This window comes from Strongylocentrotus purpuratus, unplaced genomic scaffold (genome assembly GCF_000002235.5).
Source record: "Strongylocentrotus purpuratus isolate Spur 01 unplaced genomic scaffold, Spur_5.0 spur5_scaffold_4, whole genome shotgun sequence".
NCBI classification, from domain to species: Eukaryota; Metazoa; Echinodermata; class Echinoidea; order Camarodonta; family Strongylocentrotidae; genus Strongylocentrotus; species Strongylocentrotus purpuratus.
In genome coordinates, this window is record NW_022145610.1 from 18,652,187 (window position 1) to 18,671,717 (window position 19,531).

At 37.0% G+C, this 19,531-nt stretch overlaps 2 protein-coding genes across 2 annotated transcripts; one reads left to right on the top strand and one right to left on the bottom strand.

Annotated features, from left to right (window-relative positions):
• Positions 1 to 872: 872 nt before the first annotated feature.
• On the bottom strand, positions 873 to 11,744 carry LOC115929340 (kelch-like protein 20). The gene is made up of 9 exons (XM_030998136.1): positions 11,641 to 11,744; positions 9,657 to 10,215; positions 9,011 to 9,169; positions 8,217 to 8,427; positions 7,321 to 7,504; positions 6,396 to 6,539; positions 5,635 to 5,768; positions 4,773 to 4,981; positions 873 to 3,783 (listed from the first exon to the last, which is right to left on the bottom strand). The coding sequence occupies exons 2-9, from the start codon at positions 10,185 to 10,187 to the stop codon at positions 3,592 to 3,594; spliced, it is 1,764 nt and encodes a 587-aa protein (XP_030853996.1). The 5' UTR covers positions 10,188 to 10,215; positions 11,641 to 11,744; the 3' UTR covers positions 873 to 3,591.
• A 23-nt stretch (positions 11,745 to 11,767) lies between these two features.
• Positions 11,768 to 18,569, top strand: LOC115919051 (U6 snRNA-associated Sm-like protein LSm2). Its single transcript, XM_030998137.1, has 4 exons — positions 11,768 to 11,856; positions 14,410 to 14,477; positions 15,284 to 15,374; positions 16,974 to 18,569. Exons 1-4 carry the CDS (start codon positions 11,854 to 11,856, stop codon positions 17,097 to 17,099), a joined length of 288 nt encoding a protein of 95 aa, XP_030853997.1. The 5' UTR covers positions 11,768 to 11,853; the 3' UTR covers positions 17,100 to 18,569.
• Positions 18,570 to 19,531: the final 962 nt, after the last annotated feature.

Consider the following 19,531-nt stretch of genomic DNA (forward strand, 5'->3'; position numbering starts at 1 on the left):
GAAATATGCTGTATACTCCTATAATTCATATCAAATCAAAACCTTGACTAGAATGCGGGTTATACATCTAAAATTGGCATAATATGCTTCATTACTGTACATAATGCTCTTATCAATTACATTTACAACTGTTACTGTTTTTATTTTTGATGGTCTATATTAAAAAGCTAAGCAGCATTCATCTTCACACAAATTAGTGAAGGTTGACTTTCCACAAGAACGAATTTGTAAAAAATCTTAACATGACATGGAATGGATATTTTTTCAGCCACAAAGCTTTGGACATTAATTTCCAGCTACAAAACTTAACCGTGCTGAAAAATTAACACAAAAAAACAAGTACAATATACATATAAGGTGTGTTACTGGGGAAAAAAAGGATTTATTTCAGGAGACAAAATTTTGAAAATTGAAACTATTAATACTTTAACGTTACCTAGTTATGAAAGGACCAATAGACTAACAAAATTATCAGAGAGGAATACCACATTTCCATGGATAAATGTCATGGAAACAAGAAATGGGTGATCACAACAAAGAGCTACAGACCAATTAATCAATGGCCAATGAGGCTAACAATTGGCGTCTCACTGGTCTGGCTCTGACTTTTCTGGGGATTCAAGAGAAAGACATACATGTAGTCTACTCATGTTTTGTTATGATGATGCTAAGTGTAATACTACACTTCACATTTCTGTATGTTATAACACAGAGATCAGTGAAGAAGGGCAGGATCTTTGTTACACGAAGTTGCCATTCATTTACACAAATTAAGACATTTTTTTGCGGTGGTTTGCTGCATCATATCTGAACGAACCCTTACACTGACAATCTCTTGGGGTGATAACGACTACAAAAGAAGTGATAAATACAATATATGAATATACAGGTACATGTACAGGTACATGTGAGCGATGAAAGATAGGTTTACTAAGGTAGAATTATTGCACAATAAACAAACATGCTCTTACTAATTAATGCATGTTTTGCTACATGCTAAAGACAAGTCTTGAGAAGAAACAAAATCAATGTATCGGTATTAAAAAAAAATAGTTGTATGATATTGGTAGTATGGGTGATATTAAAAATTCCATTACAAGCAGAAATCAAGGATCTACTAAACTTTCCTGTCCCAAACATCAAGCAAAAACCAAATTAATTCATCCTTCTCAAAAAAGCAGGAAAAAAAATTCTAGAAGAATGGCCAAACAAAAGTTTTCTTCTTCTTTTCTAATTTCACTATTACACATTGCAGCACAGAAATAGCAAATTTTAAGAGAAATTCATAATTGTTTTCTTAAGAATAGACTACACGCTGTAAGTCTTAACAAAACTTGGTAAAGCAAGAAAACTGGATTTAAACTTTGCAGTGGATTTTGCTCATTTCATCTATGCATGGTAAGTCATTTCCAAAACTATTATAGATGGAATTGTATAAACACATACACAAGGTACTGACCTCTATGAAGTTCAGACAAATATGACAGATCTTCTCCTTTTAATAGCAGCGCCTTGAGCATTAAGTTAGAATGGATAATGGTGCTTTATAAATCTTGTGTATTATCATTATTATTTATCTATTCAAATCAAATAAAAATCCCCTTTAGTGTTTAAATGTCATAGATTTTAGAGACAAACTACTGCAAAAGTCAATGAAATGCTTTTTGATAACATAAATATTAAACAAAAGCTTTGCCTTTATCGGAAAACTTACAGGGCAAGTGTATGTTATATAAGAAAAGTCTACAAAGGAGAGAGTATGGAGAGACAATGGCAACAACAATAACAATAACAAAAATACAGAAACGTTATCACACACACCCCTTTAAAAATTTGCAGTGTGAATTATAAAACAACTTATCTACCAAGAGTGTCTACGGTTTTAGAAAGAAACAATATTTACTGTTTTCAGTACAAATCTTCTTGCTTTTTCTTTGTTAATATGATACTGAATACAATTGACTCTTCCAGTGATTTATTCACAATATTTACACGTAAATTTCTATCTCATTTGTATGTACATGGTTTGTAATGTACACTAAGCTCTCTATCTACTATGCTTCCTAAATTAAAGTAATACTATGCATCATCTTATCTGTGCTCACAATGAATGGCATGATATATACAGGTGCCTGTATGTTCATTGATAAATGCATAGACATGAACATGTAGGCGTGTATATCTAATCATGTTTGCTGCATTTGTTGTTAGTAAAATACTACAAAATGTGATGATACCAAACACTTTCAACGATCAACTGTTTCGAAAAGCAGTAATTGTCAACTGAAAGTGTAACTCAACAGTGTTTCTTTTAAGGGCAAATCTAAGGTGTTTACCCACATATATTACCAGGTATAATGGTAGATGAATATGCATTAAACAGGGATGCCAGTTAGTATTGATCAGAGGGCCTGAAAATCACCTAGAATGAGCTATTTTGTACACAAAAATGCCTAAACTATGGTCTGAAAATAACTTGCCAGGGCCTGAATTCAGGCTATTGCCTGAAAACTGGCATCCCTGATTAAAGAGATATTGAACTGATTAACTTCCTGCCATAGCATACAGTTTACTGCAGTGCCATTTCATAGTCAACTTGCCAACAGTGCGTGACCCGAAACCTAATTCCCACTTTGCAGACGTAGGACTCAATGCAAGAACCAAAAGCGCAGCTAGGGAAGCAGCGAATTACGGAACCACACTGTTACAGCTGACCTGAGATGTCACTAGAGGGGATTTTGCAGTCGTGCTTCTAGTACAGTATGGCTTTCAAATAATCATATCCCTTCGAGTTTGGTGATCTGATCTGAGCTCTACTAGGGCTATCAACTTGACTTGACACACTTGTCAGGTACATCTTCTCTTGGGAGGCGCAATTCTTCTACGGTCGCTAAAAAATGGTTCCTTCAATCAGTCAGCTACACCAGGAGGGGTGAACTGGGTCAATATCCAAGAGTAACATCTCCAATGCAACAAATACATCATAAGCTCGGAGGCCAGAAGGACATTAAAGGGAGTGTAGCATGACGAGACTACTTGTCTTTCCCATCGTGGCCTGACTCGAAGCCAATCGGGTATAATACGACTACGGATGACGCGACCGCAATATTCATGTGCGTGTTCCATATGCGAAACCGAAGCGTGTGGAGATATTTTGGTCTGTTTCGCGAACAACATAAGTCCATTCATTAAAATGCAGTTGTCCAAAAGAAGTCGTAGATGGCGTTAACCAGTATTTGCCATGCTACATCCCCTTTAAGTCATTTTCCCACTCACTAAGCTAACATCCTTTTGCTTCCAAGTAGACGATCTGTGAAATACCTACACCCTATAATACTGCGCTAAACTGCACTGAACATACAGCTCATATAACACACATTCTGGTAAAAAAAGAAAAAAAGTCTGAAAAAGTCCTGTGCTACCGAACGTTGGATTCCGATTGAGGAAGTTTGACGACCCCGACACCTCCTCCCAATCGGCGATAGTTCATTGCTTGCACATACGCCATGATTTACACTGAACGTACAGCTCATATAACACACATTCTGGAAAAAACAAAAAAGAAGAAAAAAAGTCTGAAATAGTCCTGTGCTACCAAACATTGGATTCCGATTGAGGAAGTTTGACGACCCCGACACCTCCTCCCAATCGCCGATAGTTCATGCTGCCGCACATACGCCATGATTTGGTATCCGGGTCGTAGACCTCTACCGTCTTGAGGTACGTGGTGCCATCGAACCCACCCACGGCCATCAGTCTACCGTTCACTACAGCAAGTCCAACCTGGTAGGCAATCAAAGTGATAACGTTATAAAAATGACAGGGATAATATCACATTAGGCAGATCATGAGATGGATAACAAAATAAAGATCTACTTTAGCAGCAAAATACAAGCATTTTGAGCAACACATCCTATTAAAGCGGGACTGCACTACTTGTAGCTACTTGCGCCCTCTATATAGCCAACAAAGTGGTACCTGTTGGTCCCCCGTGGTCCCCTTTTTCTTATGTTAATTGACAGCTGATTTAATGAGAGGTCTAATCCCTCCTGGCCAAACTAGTGCAGATAGGCTTTAAAGTAACACCAATAATACCTGCTAGGAAGTAAGGAATATAAATCACAGTATTTGTATTTCAACTGGATTACAGTTCTTAATTGCTTGAGTAATTTTACAACTATCACAGTAAAAAAGTCATTAATTGTTTTAATATATCAAATAGTAGGAGGTCTTAAATTTCTGTTCATCTTCTAGAACATCATACTTTCCTTATCAATCTCTACGAATCAGATCATGATTTGGGGAGGGGGTGCAGAATTAAAACCAAGCTAGGAGACAGGTACATATATTCATCGAAAATAAAACAGGGGAGTGTTTCACAAAGACTAAGATTGACTTTAAGTTGTACTTAACTATGAAAAGCCATTCATGCCACTGTTTGCTCTCACCGTTTACTGGCATTGGTCTCTCAAGGGACAAACAAATCATGGTCACAAATCTACAGAATTTACATTTTTTTGATGGTTCATTATATTGAAGGTAAAAATATTATCTAAAGAACATAATAGAGAGACCAATAGGGAGAGCAACCAGAGGCATGAATGACCTGCTATAGTTAAATCCAACTTAAAGTCGAGCTTAGTCTTTGTGAAACACTCCCCAGTATAAAGATTGTAATTGTACCAGTGACCATGGATAATGTGTTTTACATCAAGAGATAAATAAAACACAAGGTTGTAAGAACGCCAATTTTTAAAACATCATCAACTTACCCCACTCCGTCTCGAGTTCATAGCGACTATAGGTTTCCACGTGTTGGAGAGAGGATCATATCTCTCAGCACTGCTCAATTCAGTCTGTTCGTCTCTTCCACCCACCGCATACAGCATGTCATTGTAGACTGCACATCCTAGATGTTTGCGCTTCGTACCCATCGGTGCCACCGGAGTCCACTTGTTTGTTCGAGGATCGTACTTTTCAACTGGACAAAAAAGAAAATGAATGTTTGGTAATTTCTTGTTTATTTCTTTGATTTTGGGGGTGATAAGATATTAAGTAGTAACATACACGTGTAGGCTCCAAAAGGAACTTATACAGTGCGTCCCCAAAAAAATGAAACCGAGAATTACCAATGTTTTATCATAACTTAATCACAATTATAATTAATAAATGACACATATGTGTAAAGCTTAGATCCTTCTCTTTCATTTGATGCAACTCATATGATACATTTTTCATACATGAGTGATTAAAAACAATTTGAAGAAAGGGTACAAAAAGTCATTTAGCGACCGGTATCTGAATTTCAAAGAGAAAATCACATTTCTAGAAGACGAAAGACTTCATGCATCATATGAGTTGCATCAAATGAAAGAGGAGGATCTAAGCTTTACAAATATGTGTAAATTATTAATTCAGTTATGAAAAAAACATTTATAGTTCTCGGTTTCATTTTTCTGGGACGCACTGTATATTTGGCCTCAAACTAAGAACTTGATTGTTTATCTCTTGTACAAAATTTGCTCTAGAGCATGAAGTGGTAAAGTAATAATTGATCTGCAGTCCTCTCTGATCCGTCTCCAGCAAACAGGAAGCCTCTCCAACCGTTACACCTACTGTCTGATATACACCTACCTGTATTGAGAGGCGATGTACCATCTGATCCACCTACAGCATAGAGGAAGCCACCTAGGACAGCTACAGCCACTCCTAGCCTTCTGGTACTCATAGAAGCTACTCTTGTCCAACGGTTCGCGTGTGGTTCATATCTGAAATCGATCCAAGCAAACACACAACAAAGATTATTAGGAAAAGCAAAAACATTTTTGTGGATAGTTGTACAGATATTAGTTGTGTATAAAGATGATAATGTATCTAAAAGGGATTAAACGCTTTGACGTTATACAAGATGATATTTGATGATATGTTACTTTGTAGTCTGATTAATTTGTCAACTACTATAATCATTTTTTTAAATTATGAAATAATATGTCTTTTATGTATATTTTGTTATCTGTATTGTATCTGCATGTGAAATGTGAAACCAATATACTCAAACTCAAACTCAAACTGAAGAAGCGAGATGCCCTAGATCACCAGCCTTTGAAAGGTCTTGGAGAAAGAATTTATAATTCAATTAGTGTCTTTAGTCTCAATATCAACAATAATTGGCTTTGTTTGGATGCATAATACATACATTTTAATATATACATGTACGGTATGTGATAAGGATTTTACCATACTTGGAAATACACAAATTCAATTGCTGAATATTATTAACAAGAAGACAGAAAATATAGGAAGGAGAGGATACAGAATGTGGCCTGTGGTGATTTGTGTGTGAAGCAGTATGCATCTATGACAGAATTGAAGGATTTAGATAAGAAGAATCGTACCTTTCTACAATGTTGAGACATGATACGCCATCTTGGCCACCTACAGCATACATGTAACCGTCCAAGACTGCCACGCCCACACTCGTCCGACATGTGCTCGTCGGCGCAACATCACTGCTCCATTGGTTTGTCTGAGGGTCATATCTGATGAGTGAAGATAAAGTTGATTTATTGGGGATGATACTTAATGACCCGATCCAATGAAAATACAACTTGATATAAACGGAAAACTGAATGAATGTAGAATACAAATATAAAGGAATAAAACTATTTACCGTTTCATTACTGCACAAAAGCAAAATAAAACCTCATTTTCCACACCCCTCCAAATTACAAGTTACTAGCAAGTTTTCAGGTAGACAACTTCTGATTTTCAAAGCTTTAGATTTTGAGTTTTCAGAGAGCTGATACTCCTCTAACAGACACTAAACTGGCATGTAATTGATATTATTGTAATATATGACTTATAAGCTTTCCGTTGATATATAATTCATCCATTTCATTTTTAAGTTCGGATATGGTCTTTAACAATAAAAATTTCCAAATGTCTTTAAATAGCCAATATCAATTACAGGTAAATAGTAAGAAAATTAAAGTTCTGAATAAAGAGAGGCGAGATAGGATTCAAGTTCTACGAGGGCTATTGTAAACCACATTGAGCTTGACTGTCGTTTTAGGTTCTAATAGTACCTCAGCCTCATGGTTTTGTATTCTCTGTTCTGATTCTATTCTGAGCTTGAGTAAAAGGAAAAGCCATCAGAAGAGATAACAATTTTCAGTTCTCAGTTCACTTCAGTTTAATTTAATCAAACATTTCAAACTAAATTAAGCATGTAATACAAAATAAATGGTTTGGAAGCCCCTAAAATTCCAGGTTTACAATTTACATTGAGCACTCAAGATTAGCGGAGCTTGAATGACTCACCTCTCGATGCTATTCAGATACGATGACCCGTCATGACCTCCGACTGCATACAAGAGGTCATCTAGCACAGCGATTCCCACACCACACCGTCTCTTACACATGGGTGCTACCATCCTCCATTCACCGCTCTGTGGATCGAACCTCTCGACGCTAGAGATAGCATCACCGCTGCACCAACCTCCAACTAAATACAAAGAATACAATTCAATTCAATTAGCCTTTCCATGCAAGTGAGAGGGATTATTTGCAAATGCAAAATCATTTTGAAACTATTATCTGACAGCTTGCATCATTTCATACAGAAACACTAAAGTGGATCTGTAACTCTGTTATAGTGTATTACTCAGTATGTCTAAATCTGAAATTGGTTTTGATTTTGTAGGTGGCGCTTGTAAAATGGCGACTGGCTGGAATGCTCCCCAGTGTGTGCGGGCAAGCACTGAATCCAATGACCGGGGTAGTAGTATATCTGTAAAGCGCTAAAAGACATTTGTATTAAGCGATATATAAGCGGAATATTATTATTATTATTATTATTATTATTATACTATTCTTTATTACTCCTCTATGAACCTACAAAGTGGGATTGTTTTCCCACAGAAAGTGTCATCCAATAGCCTCCTGATACAGAGCTATTACCAACTCTAAATACTACTCCTTTTTTTCCCCTCAGAAGACACAAAGATGACAACATGTAAGGATGTGTCATGAACCAAGATTAATGATATGATTCTCCGCATGTACACCCTTCGCCATAGCTAATACATAAACATTCTATACAATTCAAGGTCATACATCATCCATCATGATCATAATCATTTTTTTTTCTACATGCATAATACATAGAATGTGTCTGGGGAGAGGAAAGGGGGGAGGAACAATGATCAACTATATACCTGCAAAGAGCACTTCTCCACACCGTATTGGTTTCCTAGGCCTGGTCCTAGGACCCTGCATCAGGGGTCTCTCCTGAGGTAAGAGTAGATAGTTCTTAGCCTCGTCCACCAGGTCCCTACAGGCCTCATCACTCCGGATCAACAGGTCAGAGCTTACTGTCCCTACCAGGAACTTGGGGTTCAGTAGAGGGAGCCGCACATGTTGTAAGACCTTTAAAAAAAATGTTAGAAGAGTATATTATGTGAAATATGTATCTCTCCCAAGCAAAGTACATCTTAAAGCCTCACTGCACTACTTGTAGCTACTTGTGGCCTCTACATAACAAACAATGCGTAATCGGTGACCATTGGCCCCCCTTAGTCCCCTTTTTTCTTATGTTAATTGAGAGCTGATTTGATGAGATAACCACCTGTCAGTGACCATGCAGGGAGGTCTAATCCCTCCTGGCCAAACTAGTGCAGAGGGGCTTTAATTCATGAATATTGGTGGAACCTGTCAAAATTTATAAATAGCAAGATAAATACATGAGAAATTATGCTGAACTTGAACAACATTGTGGTCCCGAAACTCAGTTTCAATCAGTAATCAATTTAAAGATCTAATGATCATTTTTCTTTAAATGATATACACTGCAATATATTAAAATGGGCCAATGTTGTGAAGAAATTTGTACTCTATATGCTGCATTTTCATCACATAAAGTTCTTTGCATAAAAAAGGTTGAAGTGATCCACAAAATGTGGACTTAGTAATGAAGGGGTCAACTTAAAAGTAGAAATTTGAAATACCATACCTCGGCTAAGTGTGTTCTTCTCTCTGGAATGTTATATTTGACCCATGAGATGATTGCATTATAAACCTGCTCTTCACTGTGTACATTCAATTCATCACTAGAAATGATCTCCATGAGTTGATTGACTGGTAGCAGCATGAACTCCTCACTTTCCATGACCTAGGAGATACGATGATAAGAATGTTTTTATATCAATACACATTTATACATAAATACAACTACTCCAGAGGCCAGACCTCGATTTTCTCATCTGGATGTTCATGTGCAAGCAACGTATTGATATGGGACCATATTCTCTTTTTTATCTACAATTAAATGAATAAGTTTGTAACAAAATTAAAATAGTATGAACTCAAATTATGGGCACACCTATTAAGTGGCCTAATTCATGATAAAGAAGAAACTTTTGGATTATAAACGTAGTATAATCATAATGTAAGCAACTTATTACCAAGGATGGAACCCAGGTCATAAACACATACATGGGTGCAATTAAAAAAAGATTAGAGCTACTGCATAAGATGAATAAGTCCATAGACTTTACAGATTCAATATTAGATACAAATAAATTTTTAAAAAATATCCCCTTGTATTGCTAGAGGATTACAAAATAAGGGTACGACATTGGTTAATAATTAATTTATACCTGCAGAAACTTATGTTGAGTGAACTTGTCGGCGACTCTGAGCAGATCCCTACAGGCATGTGTGTCTGCGAAGGCTCTGATTCCGAGACAGTTGGACGGATCAAGCTGCCTCTTTAGAAACTCGCAGCAAGCTTCCTGGATTTCAGACAGCTGCAGAAGACACGCTGCAGGAAGCAGAGTCTGTACATTGCTCTCCTCGACAGTCACCGTGGACGTGTACGCAAAGTCCACCAATGATTCCATTGCACGCTCGTCAATGTCCCTGATGGCGACCTCCGTCTGCCGGCTCTCTGCAAGCTCCCCGGTGAACATGGCTCGAAAGTAAGGGCTGCAGGCTGACAGGATTATCCTGTGGGCATAGATCTTCTTGTCATTCACGTTGATGACGACGTCGCAGAGCTCGCGCTGCTTGCGGAGAATGTTCGTCATTTCAAGAGTGTCTTTGGGATGGCGATCTGATATGTAGACAAACTTAGCCTGCTGGGGCTGCGTCTCAAACACCTGTTGTGCACCTGCCATTGTTGTATTCATCTATGATCCAACCTCAACTCTAGAATAACTGCAAAAAGGAAAAAATCCAAAGTATAGTTAAAGTTCCAACTTCTTACATTGGGTGTCAAACACAAGACAAGAAAAACTCATAAAGATTCTGAAGGTGAAAAATGATTAGTATCACTAAAAAATAGTCCTGTTATGTCCCCTGAAGTTTGTAAGTAATCTGGCACTTCTCCAAAGAAAGAACAATAGAGTGTGTCTGTAATCAAGTGAAGTAATCCACTAAAAATAGGGATAACACTACAGTCACATTCTCTTATCTCCTTGAGCACATAGAACAAAAATGGATTCTGAGTCATTTTTCAGTGAATAGCTCTATGAAATAGTCATGTAAGAGGGCTACAAATCTCATTGTGTGTTACTGTGATGGCTTTACAGGTTGGCTTGCAAACTCTTTTTGCCCAACTCTTTTGTGTTGACACACTTTCAGTTAATACTGTAAAAAAAAAAAAACTTTTACATGACTTGACAAACGGGATAGAGAATATATGAGATCCAATTTGGAATAATAATAGAGCTTTTACGCTTTAAAATATTAAGGAATGTACTTTTTGATCCATGATCTTTCATATTGTGAAAAAAAAATTGGATCCATTAATACCAAAATTAAAGAAAATTTGGACAATTTTAACGACAAGGAATGATGGTGACATTGAGATCTAAAATGTCAATGTCAGAATGCAAGGCATTGCTACCGGGACTAAAAAGGAGTCCAAACTTTTAGCAACTGATTATCCAAAATCGTGATCCATAATGTCTCAGAGTCGAAAGGTTAAAACAGAATATATCAAAGAAAAAGTCAAAGACATCTACAGTACATCTTGTCTAATTTGATAATCCAACTTGACCAACAAAGTACATTGACACTGTTTTGTAAAACCAAGACAAGGCCACATCATCACAGGCAAATATTTCATGAAATGAAGACTTACATAAAACTCTACAATGTCTACTGGGATGAACGTGTGGTGGCACTGTTGTCTTCAGACTTCACAATAGTCTAATGCCAACACCACAAACAAAGTCAAAGGATTATTTAAATTATATTTCATATTTTCATTTGATTAACATTAGTCGAGTCACCTCGTCTGCTATGACTCTGTAAATTACGTTGATTACATGTACATTGTTAATTTTTTAATATATGAGAGACAAATTTAAAAAAAGGTGACATTATATTCACAACTGTCACTCACAGTCACCCAACATTGACATGTCAACACCAACACAATGCACAATTGAGCAAAGCCAAAGACAGCTACACACTGCACTATTTACACAACATCGCTATCAGTATGTGGGACCATGTAAACAAGTGATAACTTCCTTAAAATATCCTACAAAATAGAGTTATTATTACACTGAAAAATATGAAAAATCACATTTTTTGTAAATATTTTATTTACATAAAGTATCAAGGCATACTTACAGTCAAAACTATCTTTAAATCACACTTTCAAAGGCAAGAAATTCTATCATTTTGTGGAGGTCACATCTACGTTAGCTTCACTTGGTGCAAAAATCTTTTCTTTACCACATCTGCGCATGCGTGTAGTCGTTTGTGGTGATCATCATTTCCAAAGACATTTGGCCGCGGCAAAATCAAGTTTAATACATAATAGTTCACATCTTACGGATAAAAATGGTATGTAATTGAGTTTTTATTACACTTTGTATATTTGTGAATTAATGATTATGTTTCGGCTACTGTTGTTGTTATTCATTTACCTGTAAAATCGTGCAGATGCGGTAGTTACCAATCCTTCCCTCCGCACTCGTGGGTTGTGCCTCTCATCGGACATTCCCTACGATTTTAGCCGAAACTCTGGCGTAGGTGTTCATTATGTGTATGCTTGCTGCACTTGTATTGCATGCCATGCACCATGGCACAGCACAGGCACGGCACGACACTTGCTGAGCTGAGCAGCTAGCAGTGCAGTGCAGTATGATAATATTTTGTGGAGATTTGTAAAAAATATCATGAATGTTGTATTCGATCCATGATTTCTCAATTTCTAGTTCAGTTCTTATGAAATACAAAGCAGGGGCAGCACATTTCTGGGGGCCGTTTCTCGAAACCGTCATCAGTAGGGGCGCTGGTCCGAGAATGAGGATCGTCTTCATAAACGAGGATCGTCTTCGTAAACACGGACTGATGCGTCCTCAAAAATAAGGACCGTCTGCATTTTTGGACACGTTTCATATTTTAGATCGGCACATTGGCGATCCAAAAAACGGATTCTGCAATGATTTTCTTGATGCATTTTACATTGACATTGTACAGAGACCTTCACATTATAAGCAATAAATCCTTGGGAAGACGGACAACCCATAAAAGTAGACGGTGAACTAGGGTTATTTTCCCCCAGGGAATCCATTTTTGGCATCGCCAGCAGGCCGTTCTGTAACATGAAACCCCCAGAGCGCTGATGAAAAAAAACGTCCTCAAAAATGCAGACAACCCTTATTTTTGAGGACGCATTTTGTCCTCGTTTATGAGGATATCCTTGTATATGAGGACGATCCTCATTCTCGGACCAGCGCCCCTACTGGTCATAACTAGATCAACGACATCTCGCCACTGTTGCGCAACTTGTCAGCTAAGTGTTTCACGAAGCCGTCTTTGCCAAGATGAGCGACAACTTCTGTGACAAGCGAGTTGTCACTGCTCCGAACCTGTCATATCTTTTTAATTGCTGTAAAGCGCCATCACAACTCAGTTTGTTGCCATTCCATGGGCCGCGAAATGGACGATTAGTTTCACTATCATTTTGAGAAAAATATAGAGTCTAGACGAGTTTGGTACGTAATTCTCTGGGATGCGAAATGCAAATGTACAAAAGTGAGAATACAAATTATACAGAAACTTTAAAAAGCTGAAAATAAACATTAAATCACAAATCATTAAACTATAACATATAAATAAGAGAGGTACGAATCGTTTTCCATAGTCGATCCATAGTCTTTTCTTAGGATACCATCATACCTTTGGGGCCTATGTGCATTATTATTCCCTCTCTAATTACTTCTTCCAAATTATATTTTCAATATCAAATCAATTATATAACGAGTATCTATGAGACTCTAGAATAAAATTAAAAACTGGCTGAGAAAAGACATTTTGCCTAAAATTCTTCGTCACAATAAACAAAAAAGTATGTATTGATAAACTATCACATTACGGTATCCTTCAACTAACTTTTTATTCGACTGTCAAAAAAAAACACTCACCGGTTTTTCTTCAATTTAAGAATCTTTACAGAAATATGCAAATCATTTGATGATGTAAATATGATAATGACACTATTTATTATTTATTTAAGGAGAATTTATATTTATATATTTTATTTTTAACAATTTTAGCCCCAAAACTTGTTTTGGGTTATTCTTCATAAATCAAATGGATCGTGACAAAGACTATGTTCTTGAGCTGCTAGTATCGCGATATATCGATATCATGTCTGTCATGGCTTTGTGAAACGGTTTATCCGCTTCATGACATCTCCGTAGGTCGCCGACAAAGATATGACTGTCATGGAGTTGGTTTCGAGAAACGGCCCCCAGGAAATTTTGCTGTCCTGGACAGCAAAATTTCTGGGCTGGGTCTCACAAAACCGTCATAAGTACAACATGTACAAGTTGAGCGACATCCCATGGAATGTGTGTATTAAGTTTAGCACGCGTTTCAATGGGATGTCGCTCAACTTGTACTTATGACGGTTTCGTGAGACGCAGCCCTGGACTACAAATTGGACCTTGGCTTGGGCTTTGGTGCAATTAGAATTAGAAAATTTATCATCAAAAAGATTTCTGGAGATATTGCGATCTCATTCTCAAGTCAAGTCAAATCAAAATTGATGCCAGATCAAACAAAGTTTGTGCGTTATCCCATTATTAGAATACTGTGAGTCTAGTAATAGAGAGCCATGATTTATCATTGAAACTCCTCTACAAAGTGTTTTTGTGCAAGCAGTTCTTTGAATTTGTTCTCGACATTTCTTTCACCATCGGTCTCCTCAACTGTCTAATTGAATATATTTTGACAACTCCCTGGCCGAAAAGGGTGCATTTACATCTAGTCTACAAACGTATGTAGACTCTACATAGGCCTTCATGTAGATGCAAAAAGATAGGGCCCCATTCCAGGGCATTGTGAACATCTTTCCTGTCATGTTCTTTTATGTGTCTTTATTTTCAGCTGTTCTACTCTTTCTTCAAGTCCTTGGTGGGCAAAGATGTGATAGTGGAGCTCAAGAATGATCTCAGGTAAAATAATTGTAATCAAAGTTCTTTGAACCTGCAAGATCAGATGGAAGAAAATATGCTAACAGTAATAATGATAAAGAAAGTTGAGAGCGAATTGCTGATTGCTCCCAATGCCCAGATATGCCCCAAACACTTATGGCTGCCATGTCAATTTTGAATTCCAAACTGGCTTTAATTACAGCAAGAAAATATGGAAATGCCTCGGGGTGTTCATTAAAAACTCTGAGAAGAAAAAAAAAAACAGATTTCTAACGTTGTGATTGATTTGCAAATTGGCAACTCTGTGATATGCCTGTAAAGGAGTAAGACTAAGAGTCTAACTCTAAGTCAATGGCAATAAACATTATTGACAGGGTTAATCTTATTTGTATAATTGTTCTAAATGATAATTGTTGGCTTGATTAATTCTTCACAACTGGAGTTGGTTGAGTGCCTTACCCAAACAGTTTACCAGTACTTACAGCCAAATTTTCAACTATGTTTATGCTCTATAATCATGTATTTAGAAAGAGGGATAATTGACATTTGATTGTGTTCCTTTAAGCTGTTCTCAATGTTAGTACAGTTAAACCTGTCTATAAAGGCCACCCAAGGGTAACAGAAAAAGTGGCAACTGCAGACAGATTCTACAACACACATCTCTCTCTCTCTCTCAAGGGAGACAAAATACATGCATGGTCACTGTAGACAGGTGGCCTTTATAGAGAGGTGACCACTAAGACAGGTTTGATTGTATATAGATTACATATTCTGTAAGATTGGATGTTGATTTTTCTATGTATCAATGGTTTAATCTTTTTCTTCAGTATTGGTGGAACGCTCCATTCGGTGGATCAGTTTCTGAACATCAAGCTGACAGATATATCAGTGACAGACCAAGAGAGGTATCCACATATGGTAAGTCAGCTGATAGATCACCAAGAAAGACACCTTGGCCCTGTTTCATAAGACTTGTAAACAATAACAAAAGTTGAATTTCTGTGACAAATTTGCTCGCAACCAATCAAATTCCAGTTTTAGTAGCTTGTATTGTAACTTATTATTGATAAAAAAATTTATAAAACAGTGCCCAGTATTTGCATGCAGAGACATGTGATGAAGATATAAAGGGATTGATGGCAAAGTTTAGGACAATTGTACAAGAAGCTAGAAAATTAATTTTCCCTTGCCTAGAAAGGCAGGAATGTTATCAAATATTTGCTGAAATAGCAAATTTCCTTGTTTTTTTATTTCATAAACTCAACTTGTGATTGTGTTTAAATTGAGATGCCATTGCATCATTAAGTTGGCCAGGTTTCTATTTTTTCATTAATCTTTTTATGTTATTGAATAGAATGATATATTTGTTAAAACATATTGATTTCATTTGTGATTTGAATGAGGATGAACAAAATATGTCAGCCCTGCCTTGAGCTTTTCCATTCTTTGGTAAGCCTATTTGCTCAAATACCTTGGAACCTCATTATAAAAAATGCTGTTAGAAATTAGAACAAACTCTTGTTGATAAGATAATTCACTGACCTTTCTATCATAGCTTCTAAGCATTCCTATTTTTTGGAGGAATGATTCCTGTTTTCTGTCTTGGAACTAGTGCTGTAAGTCAGATGCTATGTTCGTGTTCGGTTCGGTTCGGCAGAGTTCGGCAATTTTTCACCCGAACTTGGTTCGGTTCGGGGTTCGGTAATATAATAGCAAGCAGCATTATAGCCACGGTGGTCGGCACTGGGCGGGCTGCCCGCCCTGCCGGGCCCGACCAACACGGAGGACTTCTGCACCATGCTTCCAACCAGCACAAATTTCACATTAAAAAACTGCTCTAAACGTAATTATTGGCGTAGAAAAATACTACTTACATTCGTATTTCCGTCTTGAATCATGTTTTATTTTCAATTTTAAAAGAATCATGTTTTCAATTTGTCGATAAATGATATTTTTTAAAGATTTTCCGAGACGGTTTTTTTCTAATGTTAGAGTCATGAAAGCTGCCATCTTGACCAGAAACTCAGGCTTGTCAATAACTGTTTTTTTATAAGTTTTTATTTTCAATAGGAAAAATATAAAATCCCTATTTTCCCTGGATAAATAAATACCATACTAGAATATATATTTATTTCATTGTTTATATTGTAAAATTTGTCCGATATGGTTACAATTATAATATTATTTTTTTTGTTGAGTGGGTTTGAGCTGAACCTGTTTTGATCACGCACATGTATTATTGTTTATATGGCTTGCGATCGCGACGTAGCGTGGTCAGGCGTGGTTCGGCTACAGCACTTCTTGGAACTAGTGTGATAAATCAAATGTTTCTCTTGTTTTCTGCAAAAATTGTATAAAAACATGTGCCATACATGTACACTGTATTCCTAATTTTGGCAAAGCAGATTCCTTATTTTCATTGTGAAAGGTTGGCAGGTAATTTATATTGTTGTTTAGCTTGATTGAAAAGTAGAGATGCCACCATACTTTCTGCTTTTTCCATCTCTCTGTCTCCAGCTTTCTGTGAAGAACTGTTTCATCCGAGGGTCAGTGGTGCGATACGTTCAGCTGCCGGCAGACGAGTGCGACACACAGTTATTACAGGACGCTGCTCGGAAAGAGGCAACACAGAGCAAAGCTTGATTTCAAGCAAAATCAGTTGAACAGACATTGAGTCGTGGAGAAAAACTTTGGGTTGTCAATGTTGAGGAAGTATGCAGGAGGATAAACATGTTCCAGGTTTTGCTCCGACGATGCCTCGAGATGGAACACAACCTCGTTTTAACATCGGCATGGGAGTGATCTCAAAGAAGCTATCCCTGAATGGGAATTTTATTTTCAATTTGTATTTTGTTTTCTGTTTATAGGCATTTGAGGTCAGACGTGTCCTCCCCTTTTTTTTATTTATGTTCATGTATGTAGCTGGTTTCAAATGACAGGTACTCAACATAGCCACTTTGTTATTGTGTAAAATGAGAATGATGCATTCCTGCGGTTTTGTAAAAAACTTTGCAAATGTACTGGGGTAATTTTCTGGTGGACTGGGAAAAAGATGAATGTTAAGAACACAAACAGAATTGATAATCAGTTTCATCAGGACAAATTTGAATGTTTGAAAACTTGAATGTTTAGAGCTTAAAGTTCTTTTTAAATAAAATAGCAATACATTACACAGGAATACAGGCATTGCAATTGCCTCAAATCTTTTTTTTTTTATTTGTTTTACTTCTACTGAACGTTGGAATACATTTGTGAAAGAAGCAAGCCTGCACTCATGATTGTTCATACAGTACATGATGGACTTTGATACTAGGAGACACATTCCAAAATATGTGTTGAAAGGGCTTACGGTAGTTGAGATTCTGGTCATGATATCAGTTTTTAATTATTCTGAAGAAGTGGCCTACTATAAAGAGTTGCAATTGATCAAAATCAACTGAAAGTCAGCCAGCCATTCACAAAGTTATCTCTGGTGTAGAGTTGCAATTGATAGTTGACTTGAAATTAATTTGGATCAATCACAATTCTGTATTAAGACAAAGCCCTCAAGAAGCAAGATTTTTTTTTAAATTAAACACCATGGACAATTTTTTATTTTTTTATAAAGCAGAGATATTGATTGTTTTTCTGATTTTTATTTATTTTATACAAGTGTTATTGACCAAATCTACTGGCCTTTGCTGCATAGGAATAGATTATTGCCAGTCAGAACTCTGAAATCATGGAATAAAGCAGTAAGCATCAAAGCAGAAGTCCCATGTTGAAATTTTGACCATATTTTTTTGGGGGATTTACATGTAGGTAGAAGATATTGTTTTACAGAAAATGTAAATGTATAGTCCATTTTTTATCTTTTACGCACCAACTCGGCTCTTTGTCTTAGGAATCATGATTTTCTTCAAACAAATTGAACCCTCAAGTTAATCACTTGAAATAGAACTAGAATTAGGTTTTAATATTGGTTGAGATAATTATGTACATCGTTTTCTTTGGATCATAGAGTTTTGTGAAAACTGATCCAAGACTGTCCAACTAAATTGAGATGTCTGACCCGTTATGTTACGGAACATGTATTATGCTGTAAATAAAGTGTAGGTATTGGTATACAATGAATTAGTGTCAACGAGCAGTGCTTTGAGTAATTGAGTTTACCCTCATAGTCATAGCCACTCAACCACCTCTCACATTCCTCTTTCTTTCTGCCTGTCTTCATCTCTCTCTCTCTCTCTCTGTTTGTCTTTATTTCTCTCTCTCTCTCTCTCTCTCTCTGTCTTTATTTCTCTCTCTCTCTCTCTCTGTTTGTCTTTATTTCTCTCTCTCTCTCTCTCTCTCTGTTTGTCTTTATTTCTCTCTCTCTGATTGTCTTCATCACTCTCTCTCTCTCTCTCTATACGTCTTCATCTCTCTCTCTCTCTGTTTGTCTTTATTTTTCTCTCTGTTTGTCTTTATTTCTCTCTCTCTGATTGTCTTCATCTCTCTCTCTCTCTGCTTGTCTTCATCTCTCTCTCTCTCTCTCTCTCTCTCTCTGTGCTTGTCTTCATCTCTCTCTTTCTCTCTCTCTCTGCCTGTCTTCATCTCTCTCTCTCTCTCTCTCTGCTTGTCTTCATCTCTCTCTCTCTCTCTCTCTCTCTGTGCTTGTCTTCATCTCTCTCTCTGCCTGTCTTCATCTCTCTCTCTCTGCTTGTCTTCATCTCTCTCTCTCTCTCTCTCTGCTTGTCTTCATCTCTCTCTCTCTCTCTCTCTGCCTGTCTTCATCTATCTCTCTCTTTCTCTCTCTCTGCTTGTCTTCATCTTTCTCTCTCTCATTCTCTCTCTCTCTCTCTGCCTGTCTTCATCTCTCTCTCCCTCTCTGCTTGTCTTCATCTCTCTCTCTCTCTGTGCTTGTCTTCATTTATCTCTCTCTCTCTCTGTCTCTCACTCTTATTCCTGTGAACCACTCCCTGTGTTCTCACAATTGCCCACTCCTCAGCTTATTGGTTACATCAAGATACACTTAGTATCATGATGAGATAAATAGGGAAAAGAATTGAAAATAAGTGTATCACGCTAGGAATGATAAAAGACCCTTGTTATTT